General features: G+C 39.8%; 1 protein-coding gene across 1 annotated transcript in view; it reads left to right on the top strand.

Annotated features, from left to right (window-relative positions):
- LOC148042155 (callose synthase 5-like) overlaps window positions 1-16,544 on the top strand; it is a 91,531-nt gene extending 74,987 nt beyond the window's left edge. The window contains exons 24-43 of the mRNA XM_087685764.1: window positions 3,709-3,805; window positions 3,928-4,088; window positions 4,229-4,352; window positions 4,447-4,544; window positions 4,637-4,772; window positions 4,864-5,015; window positions 5,375-5,484; window positions 5,600-5,743; window positions 5,820-5,888; window positions 7,943-8,132; window positions 8,353-8,464; window positions 13,087-13,206; window positions 13,291-13,406; window positions 13,684-13,767; window positions 13,858-13,970; window positions 14,126-14,355; window positions 14,975-15,772; window positions 15,860-15,910; window positions 16,026-16,211; window positions 16,317-16,544. Coding sequence (XP_087541890.1) covers window positions 3,709-3,805; window positions 3,928-4,088; window positions 4,229-4,352; window positions 4,447-4,544; window positions 4,637-4,772; window positions 4,864-5,015; window positions 5,375-5,484; window positions 5,600-5,743; window positions 5,820-5,888; window positions 7,943-8,132; window positions 8,353-8,464; window positions 13,087-13,206; window positions 13,291-13,406; window positions 13,684-13,767; window positions 13,858-13,970; window positions 14,126-14,355; window positions 14,975-15,772; window positions 15,860-15,910; window positions 16,026-16,211; window positions 16,317-16,544 — 3,319 coding nt within the window. The remainder of the gene's footprint in view (window positions 1-3,708; window positions 3,806-3,927; window positions 4,089-4,228; window positions 4,353-4,446; window positions 4,545-4,636; window positions 4,773-4,863; window positions 5,016-5,374; window positions 5,485-5,599; window positions 5,744-5,819; window positions 5,889-7,942; window positions 8,133-8,352; window positions 8,465-13,086; window positions 13,207-13,290; window positions 13,407-13,683; window positions 13,768-13,857; window positions 13,971-14,125; window positions 14,356-14,974; window positions 15,773-15,859; window positions 15,911-16,025; window positions 16,212-16,316) is intronic.
- The last annotated feature ends 318 nt before the right edge of the window (window positions 16,545-16,862 follow it).

Genomic DNA, 16,862 nt, shown 5'->3' with positions numbered 1-16,862 from the left:
TGCAACAACTGACACTCAAATCCATAGAATGTAGACATGGTAGGCTTTGAAATTATATCTTCCACAAAATTGAAGTATTTCTTGTGGAGAAGTAATGTGACCTGATCGTTAGAGGACTTGGGAGTCCATGTAGTGGAAAATTCAGTGAGAAGACGTCAATACTCAGCCAACTTAACTTTCAAGTCATCCCGGTCGGTGATTTTGAAAAGCTGAAGCTCATGGTCAAGATTGATACGATGGGTCCTATCCTCAGATGCATAGCAGTCAGTCAAGTGTGCCCATTGCTCTGATGCTAAGTCAAAATGTTGAAGGTGAGAATGAAACTCAGGCAATAAGAGTTGAAATGGAAATGTAAATGGAAGTGGAGAAGCAGCGGAAGAATGTGGTGGGATGGGTGGGTTTTGAAAATGTGGTGTGTGAGGTGTGGATGCATTTTGTTCATTTTTAACATTTAATGATTGGAAATAACAATGTGAAGATGATGATGCACCATGCAATGAAGAAAAAGGAACGCCAAATTCATTCTGATTTTGTAAAGTAGATTGAAAAGATGGAAGGTTAGAAGAAGAGGAACGTGACTTTTTCTTATAATCCTCGGGATGTGTGCAAACATACAAGAATTGGTCCTCAAGAGAACCTTTTCCGTAATCAATAGACTAGACTCTTTCTTCCACATGATCTCTACCAGAATAGTGCAAAGTAGAAGAGATAAAAGGAGGAGCAAAAGATGAATCTAAAGTACCTTGCACTAGAGTAGACGGAAGAGGATGAAAGAAAGGAACATACTTCAAGTCTTGTTCTCCAAGAGGGGGCCCATCCCTGATGGAGGTTTCGACGGCCTTGTAACATCATCAGATTTACGTGCAACATCCGAAGAGAGAAATTCATGCATACCTTCATTTAGAAGCTTTTCTTGAAGGGCAATCCTTCGATCGAGCTACTCAATCTTCTTTCGTCTATAATCTATGATCAGCTTGTATTCTTCAGAGGTCAACTTGCCTAGCTTTTCTTCCATGTAATCACTAGTGCTTTCCACCATGTTAGATGTTTGTGAAGCAAGCTGATTGGCCTACTCTCACTCGGTTCTTGGTATAGTTGGTTTTGGAGACCGAATCGGTGTTATTGTGTTGGAAGTCATTTGAACCTACTGTTGTTCTTGCTTCTTGTGCAGAGATTTCAGATCAAAGGCCTAGGTTTCTCAGAGAGTACTAGGCTTTGATACCATGTAAAGAAATACCCTAACACTGAAACATAAACAAAAACCGTACGACAAAGCACAGACTGATAAAAGAACACTGTTAGGGTCAGGGTAACTTAGAGACAATGAACACAGTGAATGAATGAAGTGATATGACTAGTGAATATACGATACTCACACACTATGCAGTGAATGAATACTGAACCTCGAACTCCTGTATCTCAAGGATCAAGGCAGGGGTAATGAGTTAGAGAGTGTGTCGTACTCTGAGCGGATCTTGAATTGCAGCAAGGCAGCCTCCGAATGTCGAACACTAGCAAACGCAGTAGTGAGAAGATGGATTTGATGCAGACAATAGTGAGGAGAGAGAAAGACTAAAAACGTAGGCTGCAGGTGAGCGAAAGACTAAAAACGCAGGCAGGACAGCTTGTAGGAGAGAGAAAACTGCCAAACGTAGGCAGAACAGCCTGGTGACAGCTTGTAAGAGCTGGCGGCAGCTGGAGGAGAGAGACAACTGCCAAATGCAGGCTGCAGATGAGGTGGCAGGTAGTACGGCAGCATGTCTGTGTAGGAACAGCAGTCGCTTGGCTGCGATCAGCTTCAATCTGCGTTGTTGAAGTAAAGCTAATGCATTTTTAGCTCAACACCTCTATGAACTTGGTAGGTTCTTGGGCAGTCTAGGGTGACACCCATTGCCTAATGCCTTGGTCTCTTTGGAGTGAGACCTTTTGGGCTAGGGTTAGAGCCTTATTTTCACTCTCTTTGATCATCCTTTTTTGGCTTGAGAGGGGTTCTTAATTCACCTCAAACCAACGTATTTTACGAAAGGGACAATGCATACCACTCTTCATCCCTTGTATGCCACTCATTCCCTTCAGCCCATGGTTGCTGACATGTGTCTAACCTCATCTACTCTACTTGCAGTTGTTGCCATTGCTGCCAAGGACCACGTAGCCTTAAGCATAGGTTTATTTGATAGGAGTTGAAGAAATTATTAGCCAAAAGCACGTCGTTCATGAAGGAAAGCAAGAAGCCCAAAAGGATGCTTTTCATGGTTTTTAAGCTCAAAAGTTAAGAAATACAAATGTATAAATACATGCATGAGGCAGCTGCTCACTCACACATGGGGAGAGATTGTACCCATTTTCTTATTGTGCGCTCTTCTCTCTATTTTCTCTTGTGCTATTAATGATTCTCAATTTTCAGTTAATAATTGTTTTTATGGTGAAAGGCCACAACACTTAGCTGTAGCGTTTTGGTTTGGGTTTGCTGCATTTGTTGCTTTCATCACTGGAAGATCTGCACTTTGCGGCTCCAACACCTTGCTATCAGACTTTGCATCATTGACATCAGTTTTTCAGGCATTTTTATCTTTGAATGGTCCTTGGTTGTTGTGCAACATCACCCTCATATCCAATTTACTGCATGTGCATCGGATTTTGAGTAGCTTTATATTCAAAAGTAAACGATATAGAATTTTGAAACAAGGCCTTCATGTACCAACAAAGACTGATATCCTTAGTTGAAAGGATTACTAGAGTGCATGTAATGACATGTACCACTTGTGTACCATTGAATGTAGGAGTCTCTGAAAATAGTTGTTTTAAGTTCTAACTGCTTCATGTCATAAGAAAATGCAGTTGCTGGCAAACATACACTCTTCAGTTTGAGGGACTCACGAGTTTGCTATTAAGCCATGTTGCAACCCCTAACTTTACCATGGAAAAATATCAATAACACCTGGTTGTCAGTGTCTTTAAATCCCTGAAGCATCAACTCTTTCTGGAAGTACATGATCTTTAGTGGAGCTTCATCTTTCTAATTTTGTTTAGCTTTCTCTGAAGCCGGCTTATGGTGCAAAAATTGCAAATTTACTTGTTAAGGCAAAACTTGTATTGTTTGTCTTTTGAAACAATTCTCACCCCCCTGTCGCATTCCTTTTTGACTCAGAACATACTTCCTTTGATATGTAAATCTGCTGCAGAAGTTTGTTCCAGCTGAATTGAGAAAATCTCAAAGTAGCAAGGGCTCTAGAATGCCATCAAACGTTAAAAACGATGGGATATTTTCAATGTGCAAAGTTTTCCTTTCCTGTATGTCCATTATGTAGACTTTGGCGCTTGCAAACAAGTACAAACAACACATCTCTGTTTTTCTCTACACACTTTTTTTGTTTAGTAACATTACTGTTCCATTCAGAAAAATGGGAATCCATAGGTTGATTGCTGAGGGTGAGATCTCTTATAGTGAAGAAAAACGATAAAATAATTCTAGTTGATTATGACAAAGGCCTTCAAATGCTGAAGAAAACCATGGAAGGAATGGTGAGGAATCAAATGGGTTTGTGCAATGTAGGTAATCCATAAATTACACAATCTAGTCCAAGCAATGAAGAGTGAGAAATCAGGCAGGGGAGGAGAAAGCATGCTTGTGAAAAAAAAGAATGTATTATATTGTGTGTCTACTTGTCCATGTATGAACTCAAGGTCTCTATTGATACCAACGTGCAGGGAGCTGGATCTACTTCTTGTTCCCTCATCGTCCTCTTCAGATCCTACTTTAAAGCTGGAGCTAGTGCAATGGCCACCATTCCTACTTGCAAGCAAGGTAACGCTAAATGCTTTGGTTTAGCTTGAAAGTCCTTAATAACGGCCTTTTTTTTGCTTCTGTAACATGCAAAAGGATGTCATGCTTTTTCTTGATAATGCTTGTTATTTATCAATCTGCAGTTGCCAATAGCTTTGAATATGGCAGCAGAATTTGAAGGAAAAGATCAAGACCTGTGGAAGCGTATCTCTGCAGATGAATACAGAAGGATTGCTGTGGTGGAGTGCTATAAGCTGTTTGAGCTTATCATGAAGTATCTTATCATTGGAGGGGCTGAAGAAAAGTAAACCTGTGCAGAGTTTTTAGCTCTACCGTTTACTTATAGCCCAAGATACTGTGTGGTTGTCTTTTTATGCAGCCTAATCTAGCAAAAATCTATTTTGACCTCTCTACACTGAAAACCTTCTTGTTAAATTGTATCAGGGTTTTGGCAAAACTTCTGAGTGAAGTCAATAAACACATTGAATGCAAGACCTTTCTTTCTCACTTCAGAATGAAGAAACTTCCTCTTCTTTACAAGAAGTTTGTTGCCCTTGTTGGGATCTTGGTAATCTTCTGCTAATTAAGCCAAATCGTTGACAAGGTTTTAGTTTGCTCATTATAACAGATGTTTGTTTAACTCAAGTTTTGATTTATTGCAGCAAGAAGAGCATGACGATTCCAAACATGATAGGGTGATTCTTTTATTGCAAGACATGCATGAAGTTATCACACGAGATATTATGGAAGGTGGTTCAAGGTGAGTATCTACTGAAGTTTCATCAGCTTTGCCCATTCAGCTTGTAGCCCCAGAATATGAACAGCTGATACACTTTTCATCTGTAACCTAAGTTCTGAGGTCGAGTCGAGTCACAATAGACCTGAATCGATGTCTGCTTCAAAAATGGGAGAAAAGCAGCTTTTTGCATCTAAGAACCCTCCAGCAATTAGGGATTCTCTCCCTGACACCTTGGCTTGGAAAGAACAAGTATGTGGTTTCATGCAAACCAAAATGATTTATTTCTACCAAGAATTATTTGTGCAAGGGTTGTTATGTGCTTGGCAATGTTTTTTGGCAGATAAAACGACTTTATTTGCTACTAACAGTTAAAGAGTCAGCAATGGATGTACCTACTAACCTTGAAGCACGTCGACGAATTGCATTCTTTGCCAATTCTCTCTTCATGGGCATGCCACGGGCTCCACCAGTTCGTGACATGTTGTCCTTCAGGTAACCTTGATGTTTAATTGCAAATTCAGTTTTTGAGTCCTTTGGCATTCAGAAGGACTTCAGGAGAAATGGTCTTGTATAAGCCTCTTTATGCTGGCAAAACCTGAGTTTATGGTAGTAACATCTCAACAATCAGAGATAGGTTGTAACATTGACCTGCTATGGCTTAAGTGTTCATTTGGCGCAATTTTTCACATTCTGATTTTGATATCTGGATTTTAAGCGCATGATTGGGAAACTGCAACAGAAAATTGTTTGTCCCTTTATTTTTTGATATAAAGTGCTCATTGTGCTTTTTTCAAGATCTGTTGAGGAAACAGATACCTGCTAACTTGTGGGGTTTCTTTGGCTTGTTGAAGTGTACTTACCCCATACTACAGTGAGGACACTGTGTATTCCAAAGAGCACATATACATGGAAAATGAAGATGGAGTGTCGATCCTGTTTTATCTCCAAAAAATATATCCAGGTTCTGGCAATATAATTTTCTAATTATCCAGGGTTGCAGTGGTGTTATTCACAACCGCTGCTGTCAATCTGCACACTTTCCCTCCTAGTTCTAATAGTTTGTAGTTTGTGTGCAGATGAGTGGAACAACTTTTTGGAACGCTTAGGCTGCAGAAAGGAAGGTGATGCATGGAAAGATGATGAGTTATGGAATGATGAGAATAATGAGCGTGAATTAAGGCATTGGGCTTCTTCACGTGGACAAACGTTGTTCCGCACAGGTGGTTTTTGAAGTTATTCACAACAAAGACTAGGACAATCTGCAGCTTTGTGCTTACTAAATCTTTCCTTTTGCAGTGAAGGGGATGATGTATTATTGGCGCGCACTGAGACTGCAAGCATTTCTAGATATTGCACAGCCAGAAGGTGATCCATTTTCCTGTCAAGAATTCAAAGAAACCAAAAGAGCTTTCCTTGATGGCAAATTGTAAACTATGTATGTGCATGTGTTTGCATGTCTGTGTGTTTGTGTGTGAGTGGGTGAGAATGAATGAGTGAGAACGAAAGAAAGACATGTTAATGTCTAATAGATGCCAAATTACCCATGAGACCGAAAGGTAAGTAAAAACCCATGGTATGTCTCATCATGGATGAACAAAAGAAAATTGAAAACTAATATAAAAGCATTCCATGCCTTTTTCTGTTCTTCTGTTGGATCATGGGGAAGCACCAACTCTCTCTCATCTCCAATTAAATAGCCCAACAAGGCTTGTCAAAAAACTGATCATCCTGAAGTTTCAGGGCTGATAGTTGCTTTTATCCTACTTGTCTACGTTGATGTTGTAACTGTTTTTGCCCATTTGTATGCAGCAGTACCAATAACCCTCTTAATCCGAGTCTTGCAGTTGCACAGAAATTCCAAACATATCTGAAATTTTGAATGTGTGTAAATGAATAGTGCAGACTGTAACCCTACAATCTGTAACACCCAACAAATGGGCAAAACCTGCACAATCAGCAGAATTGGTTGAAACCTGCAATTCTGCCAAATCAGCAAAAATGCTGTGGAAACCTTGCAGTTGCAAAACGGAGGCCAAAACAGCCTCAAATGGCAAAATAACAATGGTAAGCTCTTATGGGCTTAACTACGAAACTTAGCGCTGTCTTTGCGTTCCCTGAATTTCATCTCAATCTGAGACAGTGACTGAACTTGTACCTGTAGCTCTGCTTAGACAAAAGACCTCGGAAGAAATGGAGCAAAGATAGGGGATATGTGCTTCTTGTGCCAGCTGTAGTTGGTGTATCTGCATCGCCTGTGAATGTTAGATCAGTATGACTGCCTCCTGTGAGTTAGCCGCCTTGCTGAGAGAATCAGATTGACATGGTTCGGCACCTGTGTTTCAGTTTTTTGCCGATAGACAATGTGATTTAGTTCTCAGATCTCAATTTTAGCCTTAAAATTACACTCTTATTGCATGTGTTTGCATGCATATTTCTCTTCAGTAAAGCCATCTATAGTGAGATGGCAGTGGCCACAAAGATTTGCATAACTAAGAAGGTATTGCTAACTCTCAACCCTTGCCAACAACCTGTAACTGTTAAATGTTGACATGAAGGCTGGAATTCCTCAACTTGTCACAGATTGTTTGATATAAGAGATGGAGAGAAGATGAAGACAAGTTCATGAGACACGAAGGCTTGAAGTTTTGTGTAAAATTTAAGTACATGGTGTTATGTTCATTGATATATTAAAGTACCAATGTATGGATTTAATGCTAAAATCCAAAACTCCTTCCCGGTTTCCAAAAATAACCAAAACTCCGAAACTCCAGTTTTTTCTGTTTCCGAAACTCCCCCATACTATGGCCTCGATGTAGATAGCTATGAGAGTGAGTATGTCTGCAGCAAGATATGGGCTGGTTTGTGAAGATGGATATGGCAGTCGATGTCTAGATTCTAGTTGTAGGGCAAGATGAGCCTTTTGAGTATGACTATTGTGGATATAAAAGTTGAGAGTACTTGGGAGAGAGAGCTACGACTTTGATACCATGTGAGAAATTGAGAGAGTACTAATCACATGCACAATGACCTGTTTATATAGATTTAGTCAAGCCTCAGTACAAGACAAAGTTGCACACACAATCTCCTACGATTTGGGGTGCACCCCTTGATTTTCTCCACCTCCTCAAATATAGAGTGCTTCAGTTGAGCTCTGCAAGGTGGATGACATCAATGACATGAGAAAACCTCATCTAATGACACGATCAATCAAATCAGCAGGTCTTATCTAGCTAGCACTCTTTGTTGCTAAGGTTCTACTTGTTGCTAATTGTACCTAGTGCAAATCAATTATTGCGAGTCCCTAGTCTAATATGAGTTTGATTTCTCAACAAGTATGAGTGCATGTTTGCTTTTGATCACAATGTTGACTTGCTTGTGGACGTGGAGTTGATACTGGACTCTTGTAATTTGTTTCACAGAGATATTGGAAGGGTATAAGGCACATGCTTTTGCACTTGCTGAAGAGACCAAAAGTTTGAGATCATTGAAGGCAACTCTTGAAGCGGTTGTTGACATGAAGTTCACATATGTAGTTTCTTGCCAGAATTATGGTGCACAAAAGAGGCAAGGTGATCAACGTGCTGCAGATATACTTAGCCTAATGGTGAGGTAAGCTGGCTCTACAGTAAAGCAGTTTCTATTAATTGTATTGTAGTAGATCCAGGCCAACTCTTTTTGCTAACCTTGACCTGTTTTAGGTACCCTTCATCTCAAGCTGTAAATAGATCTATGCCAGCGCTTTTTGTTATGTATATTGTAAATAGATTTAGGATTTGTCATGTCTAATTAGATCCAGTCAGCTCTTTTTGTTAACATTGATTTCTTTTAGGTACCCTTCCCTTCGAGTTGCTTATATTGATGAGAAAGAACTAATGGTGAAAGGAAAGTTACAAAAAGAGTACTATTCAGTACTTGTCAAAGCAGTCAACGGCTTAGATGAGGTATCATGCACACAAACCTACCACACACCCACTATTTGATCTGTAGTGTAATGGCATTTTGTTGATAAATTCTTGAAATTATATCAGTGCTTGTTAATAAGAAATTAACATCCACAAGCTATTTCATCATGAGAACTTCCCTTAACCTCTCATATTTGTCTGCACGTTCAAGGATTATGCAGTAGGTTTTTCCACTAATTGGGAATCATCCCCATTTCTCCTAAGTTGCAAGGCACATGCAGTTCCTTACCTTCTCCGTCCCTAGTTTTCTATAAAATTCATTCTGGTTTAATGCTAAAACTCAGAAGTGTAAAGATCTTCAGGGGAAGGGTTAGCGCTAGTAAAAAAACACTGAAGATGGAGTTGCAGCAGGATTCCATCTGCCACAACAGTGCCTTCAACAAGTGTTGGCTCCATCGCTTGTCTTGATCTCTAACAATTGGGCCTGTGTTTGAAATGATTGTTGTGAAATGATAGCACTGCAAGATAATCATCAAAATGCTGTTCTACACTCTCTCCATGGAGCTCTGCATAACTGTGTACACAGTCTCAACTCTTGTACACAAGCAGTCTGTAAAGAACAGCACCAAGGAGCAATCACAAATAGCGGAGCACACAACATTAAACAGTTTCAAAAGCCCAAACTACTGTGTACTACGATGCTGCTGCAAGATGAGCAGTAGGTGAACTCTGCCAGTCACAGGGAGGCCTTATCATGTAAAGGGCATATCAGGGGAGCATGTTGGGTCATTAACAACATGCCACCAGAGAACAACTGCCCTCAGAACAGCAGGCCTACTACAACTGGCAGAAGATGATGCTCAATGAGAAACACAGCAGTGTGGAGCCGCAGCAGCAGAGAAGTACTCTGGCAGCTCTAATCTCAGGTCAAACAGCTCTAAGTAGAGTTGATCTTGTGGCAGTTAAAGTACATCCTATAGATTACAAGAGAGGAAAACAGATGCAGATAGAGTTGCTAGTGGGGGGGCAAATTAGAGAGGGGGTTGATCACTTTGTTAGGGACTGCCTACAAGATTCTACCAAAGGCGATCAACATTAGATTGGCCGTTTTTATGCCAGATGTCATTTACCCTACTCAGATTGGGTTTGTCTCGGAATGCAACATCTTGGAAAATATCTTCACCTTTTGGTAATCCACAATACTAGCATGCTGAAGGAATTAAGACCTTATCATTTTGCTTCTTAACTTTGAGAAGGCATATCGTAAAGTAGACTAGTTGTTCTTGGAGGGCACTGTACTGAGGATGGGATTTATCATTTTTAGAGTAATGATTCAGACGTGTGACAGCAATTTACTCATCAGCTTAGAGTGAGGTCCTGGTCAATGCAGCTAGAGGAGAGTGTTTCAACACTAGAGACTTGCACTCTCTCATCTCTCTCTCATTAGTGTGCACTCTCTACTCTATCGTTAGTGTTTTGTGTCACACTGTGTTTTGTCGCTGCGCTCCTTTGATGTTTTGGTATGAGAGCCGTTAGTGTTTCGTATCTTGTGGATGTGCGTTCTTGAGAAATCTTGGATACATTTAAGGGCGTCCTAGCTATGTTTGCCGTTGGCAGTGGTGGCATTGGCATTTGGCATCTAAGTACTTGTTCTTCTCATGTTCCTAGAGATCCCCCATTTACCTAATACTATGGTTCTTGCTCGATCCCTCACTAAGAAATATCAATCCTTCGCACACAACACTCTCTGTGTTGACGAAGCAAAGCCTGTAACGAAGTGGCAACTTCTAGCTATTAGCCCTATTGAGCTATACAAAGAAAAATTTCAACTGTCAAAGCCACAACCATGTATGTTGACAAAAATAGCAATTTCATGATCTTTGATAGCCAAGATGATAATCACTTTCTCAAAGCTTTTAGAGAAATTTGTTGAAATTGCTTAGAAAGCTAAACCTGAAGAATTACATATATGCATTTAGGGTATGCTGCAATAGGATTAGTTCCACTATTCCAAAAGGGTTTACCAGCCTTAGCATTAGCAGTAGTCCTAGATACTCAGCATAAAAATCCTCAAAGCATGTTACTAGGTGCACTTGTTTCTCAACAATCAAATGGTCTAGTCTACATTGAGTTACGTCCTAATTTTCTTATCTCGCTAGATGACCCATACTTCTCAAAGATTCTTACACTTAAGTTACAAACACAATGTTTAGAAATGAAATTTGGTAGTGTTCACTTAATAATCCAATATAGAGCAGTTCTTAGGCTTGTGAATTTTGCAATTCCAAGTGTTTTTTAAGGTCTTTCATTAGATCCTAAGGACAAAGTCCACAACATCATTAAAAAAGGCAGATGATATCATGGAGAAACTAGTCCCAAAAACAATTCAATGGTCAGAACTAAAGCTCCCAGAACAGTGGGATATGGATATTAGTATTACTAAGACGAATGAGATGTTACCACTTGCACCAGCTGCAATTCACCAACTCTCTGCAAATAGCTATACCCTTACTAAGGCTAGCAAAGAAAAAGAAAAAAGACCAGAGATGGCAATAGCTTTGGATTGGTATGGGCAACAACTAAGATGACTGATGGTTGTTTTTTGTGGCTGAAGGTTAGATGATCAATGATCTAGGATTAATGTTGATGCCAACAACATGCTCTATTTATAAGGGATTTTTGCATTTGTCATATTGTTAGATAATAAAGCTTTATAAATTTGGTAATCCGTATTTAGTTACTTTTTGGGGTTGTTTTTGAAAGTCTAACACAAGTGTTACTGCACAAGAATTTTTTATTAGACTATTTCGTAATGTTAATGGCTCAACAATAACTCTATACTTAGAGGGGGATGATAACAAGTTTAGAGCATTTGTGATTGTGATAAAGGTCTTTTATAGGGCATAACATGCTCTCATCAATTGGCACAATTTTTAATGGTCTTTGGATTTGTGACGTTCAAAGATTGGATTGGAGGACTTCACTTGGATTCCTTGTAGAAAAACATTTAGAAATCTTGGATGCTATGTGGATATCGACATCTCTATAGAGCAGTGATGGGTGCCATTACTATCGAGCATTGAATAAAAGCTCCTTTGTTGCAACACAATGAGATTGTCTTTAGTAGGGAGGGTGGTAGTGGCTAATTAGGCTCTCTCAACCATGTGGTACATCTCTTGTTGGCCCTTGTCTAGGCCATTCATTTGCTAGGTGAAGTGGCTTAGTAGCATAGTTGCACTAGTATCACGTATGGAAGGATTCATACTATACTTGTGAAGAACAAGAACTAGCTATGAAGGAGAGAGAAACAAGAGAGTAGACAATGATAGTGTATGAGTTGAACGAGAGTGTACTTGTTGAACTAAAAAGATAGATGAAGTGCAACTAAGGTTTAGGTCTAAGGTTGACCTAATTACACTTCCACCAACTAAGTAGAGTTAGGTTTATTTACCCTAGAGCCTATTGTCACTACTTTAATGTCCTAAGACACTAGGTGTACACATCCTATATGGACACTTTAATAAGTGTCCACACCATACAAATTACATTGGGCACTACCCAAAATTGACAAATTCTGACCCCCCCTTGCAGTGCCAATGTGGTGAAGTACAAAAAAGATCAATCACCAAAGTGTAGTGAGCTCAAGGACTTTCAAAAAGCCTCAAACTTCTCACGTGGTAAGGCTTTGGTGAAAATGTCTATAACATTTTCTTGTATAGGAATTTACACCAAGTTGATTTGTCATGTATAACATCTTTCTTTGACATAATGATAGTGAACTTCAGTGTGTTTTGTGTGAGAATGAAATGCAAGATTTCATGCTATTGCAATAATACTATGATTGTTTGAAAAATTGAGTGTAGGATACTCCAATGAGATCTATAGTTCAACCAACAATCGGCACAGTTATATAGATTTAACTATTGCTATGAAAGCTGCCTTGTACTCAGCCTCACAAGATGAGGTAGCCATTGTAGGTTGTTTCTTGCTAAGCCATGAAATGCATGAACGGCCTAGAAAGAAACACTTTCTACTAGTAGACTACCGAGTGTTTGAGTCGCCAGCTCAATCTGAGTCGTAAGCTTGTAGTTGCAACACACACACACACACTCTCTCTCTTCTCCCCCCTTGGGTGAGGAATAATGATGTATATGTTTGAGTATCTTGCAAATAGCAAAATATTTACTTAACATCTTGCCAATGTACTGTCCATGGATTGTGCATAAACGTGCTTAGTTGAGATACTACAAACTATATGTTAGGGCATGCGTTGCAAAGATAAATAATACAGCCAACAGCCTTTGGCTGTAAAGTGTAACATTAGACATCTCACCACCATCATACATGGACCGCTTCATCCTTGGCTCCTTTAGAGTGCTCGTAGGTTTACAATCTTGCATGTTTAACCTATGCAAAAGCTTGTTTACATACTAGGATTGTGAATGATAATACCATGCTGATTTTGGGCGAATTGAATCCCTCAATAATAGTGTAAGCAGACCATATCTCCACCACCTTGCTAGTTGTTTGATTGCTTGGCTTTATGTGAGTACATGATAATCCAAAGTCCTATAAACTTGTCGTGCTTTTGTTTTCCAATGGTGATTTCTCCTTGTATACTTTTCAATAGTTTGAGATGGCTTTTTTTTTTAAATTGTTAGGAAATCTATCGCATCAAGCTACCTGGCCCAGTGAAGCTTGGCGAAGGGAAGCCTGAGAATCAAAATCATGCAATAATTTTTACTCGAGGAGAGGCCTTGCAAGCAATTGATATGAACCAGGTTTTTCAAGTTCAATAATGACTTGTTTTTGATGGTGATGCTAAGTCAATACTGGTTTCCTTATTAGCCTGGATAATCAACCAGGATAACTACCTTGAGGAGGCCTTCAAGATGCGAAACCTTTTGGAAGAATTTAATGAAGATCATGGAGTCCGAGAGCCAACCATTTTGGGTGTAAGAGAGCACATTTTTACTGGAAGGTAATTGCATTTTAGTCTATAGAAATTGGTAACTTTATTTTCCAGGTTGCTTTCTTGTGAATTCAGACAAACCTATATCAAGTCTTTGTCTGCCTGTTGAAACCATAGTTTTTGTAATGATAATGAGTATATACCGTTTTAGTAATTAATGTTTTACAAGGATTTTAAGTTTTTAGTCCTCTATGTGTAAGCCTTTTTGTCTCTTAATGGTCTTGTTTTTGTTTGCTCCTTACTTATTTGTTTATTTGTTTTATGGGGGTTGGGTTGAGGTGAGCAGCGTATCATCTTTAGCCTGGTTCATGTCTATGCAAGAGACAAGTTTTGTGACAATTGGGCAGCGTGTTTTAGCAGAGCCATTGAAGTAAGTTCTGATTGTTGAAGAATTGCTACCTGATCTTTTGATGCATCACCCTGAGAATGTTGACCTGTGAGTGTTTTTTACTGTGTACAGGACACGTTTCCATTATGGACACCCTGATGTCTTTGACAGGCTATTCCATATAACCAGAGGAGGTATTAGTAAAGCGTCACGGGTTATCAACTTGAGTGAGGATATATTTGCAGGTATGAGGTTCGTGGCCTTTTACAGAATTAGTTTCGCAGGGAGTACAGGAGTCCACTGCTTTTCTTCACAAGCTACTTTTGTCGCAGACAATGATGTATTTAGCCTCTAGTCTGGGTTTGTTTGAGCATTTTGTCCTATTTGTTGAGTGGTGCAGGATTTAATTCAACATTGCGACAAGGTAATGTTACTCATCACGAGTACATACAAGTTGGAAAGGGGCGTGATGTCGGGCTGAATCAGATATCTATGTTTGAGGCAAAAGTAGCCAATGGAAATGGAGAACAAGCATTAAGTAGAGACATATATCGTTTGGGCCACCGATTTGATTTTTTCCGGATGTTCAGCTGTTATTTTACCACAGTTGGTTTCTATTTTAGTTCGATGGTAAGATCCTTTTGCATAATTTATGTTTGTCGTTAGTCACAGCTTCCCGAGATTATCCTTCAGTTTGTGCAGTCTAAAGTACATAAAAGCTAGTGTTAGCATCAAGAGTAGGGAGGTATGGCAACTGGCCAAGATAAGGACTGTATGTCTGACTCGCAGTTTCAAAATGTAACATAATCTATCAGGTATTTAGGTTCACAAACAGGTAGTGTATATCTAAGTTATTTGATGCAAGCACGGGTGGAATATGGAGTACTCATATTGAATACCATGAAGTTGGGAGAGTAATAATACCCAAGGCAGGACTGATGAAGACAGATAGCATAAGGGAGTTCCCCAAAAACGTTCAGGATAATGTGGCATAAACATGGTTGGATGCACAGCAGTGCACATGAACCTGTGAAGTGTATGGAATATGAAGTTAGTAACACAAACGATGCCTAGACGATCACATAAAGCTTACATCTTGATACCCAAATAAATTGCTTATCATTCTTACTGAACATAGCTAGGATTTTTCTTCTTTCAAACTTGGATTACGGTGGTATTCAATGAGATGGATGTGTTCACTGAAAGAATTGTTGATGCCCTAAATAATCTTGAAGAAACTTGTTTGCAGATAGTTGTGCTTACTGTTTACACATTCCTTTACGGTCGGCTTTATCTGGCTCTCAGTGGCCTAGAGAAATCACTGGTTAAAGAAGCAGAACTAAAGAAGAATCTCCCCTTGGAAGCCGCTCTGGCTTCACAATCGCTCGTACAGTTGGGTGTGCTTATGGCACTTCCAATGGTGATGGAAATTGGGCTAGAGAGAGGGTTTTGGAAAGCAGTGAGTGACTTTATTGTGATGCAGCTCCAGTTGGCCTCTGTTTTTTTCACTTTCTCCTTGGGTACAAAAACACACTATTTTGGGCGGACGATTCTTCATGGTGGAGCAAAATATCGTGCAACTGGGAGGGGCTTTGTAGTGAGGCATGAGAGATTTGCTGAGAATTACCGACTGTACTCTCGGAGTCATTTTACCAAGGGTCTGGAACTTATGGTGCTGCTTCTGGTGTATAATATATATGGCAGGACAAACAAAGGCTTGCTTCCATACATTTTGGTCACATTCTCTATGTGGTTTCTGGTGGCATCTTGGTTATTTGGCCCATTTTTGTTCAATCCATCAGGTTTTGATTGGCAGAAAATTGTTGAGGATTGGGATGACTGGAATCAATGGATGAAAAATCGTGGTGGCATTGGCATACCATCTGCAAAGAGCTGGGAATCATGGTGGATTGAGGAGCAAGATCACCTTAAGTACACAGGTTTTCTTGGACGTTTTTGCGAAGCATTACTTTCTCTACGATTTTTGGTGTATCAGTATGGACTAATCTACCAGCTTGATATTGTGAAAGGGAATAAACAAATAGAGGTACAGTCTGTGATTTCATAAATAGAAAGACATCTCGACGGCTGATATTGTTGCTTGATTAACATGACAAAAATAAAATGGTTGCAGGTTTATGGATTGTCTTGGCTGGTAGTTGCTGCCCTTCTTATGCTGCTGAAGGTCACTTTTCTAGATCTTTTCTTTCATGGATAGCTCACCATATTCTAAGTAGATGCTTGTTGCAGGACTTTTGCTGGATGATTTTTTAATCTGACCTTGGGCATATGTATGACAGGTCATTTCTATGGGGCGGCAACGCTTTGGAGCAGATTTTCAGCTTCTTTTCAGACTTCTGAAAGCAGGGCTTTTTCTGGTTTCCCTTGCTATATTGGCGGGGCTTTTCTTTGTGTTCCATTTCAGTTTGAACGATCTTTTTGTTTGCATGCTGGCATTCTTGCCAACAGGATGGGCTTTGCTGCAGGTAAGCTGCATATAAGGACAAATAAATGACTCGTGTGTTGCTGCCCCCTGGAATCTTTTCATGTGATTGTTCTTCGCGTTTTGAACTACTAAATTTTGGTTGCAGATGGCCCAAGCGTGCAGACCAATTATGATGGTTTCAGGCTTTTGGGACTCAGTAAAGGCCCTTGCCCGGGGTTACGAGTACATGATGGGACTGCTTCTCTTTGCCCCAGTAGCAGTATTGGCATGGTTCCCATTTGTCTCTGAATTTCAATCTCGGCTGTTGTTCAATCAAGCCTTCAGCCGAGGGCTTCAAATTTCACGCATTCTATCGGGTGGGAAGAAAAGCTAGCTGATAGGATGGAGTGAGGAGAATGTCTCAGAGCTTATTGTTTTCAGGAGTCTTAACACCAGCATGTTGACCATGCTTGGCTTCCTCTGTAGAATGTCAATCAGGAGAAGGTTGCCCTTGTTGTAATATATGTGCTCAATGCACACAATTTTGATCTGGAAGATGTTCTTCCATACACGTGTGCTCAGTGCATACAATTTTGATGTGGAAGATGTTCTTCCATTAGCCAGTGATCGGTATTTGTAACAGTGTCTCAAAGTACAGACTTTTGTTGCCTTAGCAATCCCCCCATCTCATATCCAGTTGAATCGTTCATTA

Source organism: Lygodium microphyllum, chromosome 1 (genome assembly GCF_053477565.2).
Source record: "Lygodium microphyllum isolate KBCC chromosome 1, Lygodium_microphyllum_v1.1.10, whole genome shotgun sequence".
NCBI lineage: Eukaryota > Viridiplantae > Streptophyta > Polypodiopsida > Schizaeales > Lygodiaceae > Lygodium > Lygodium microphyllum.
This window is presented reverse-complemented; position numbering and strand designations above follow the sequence as displayed.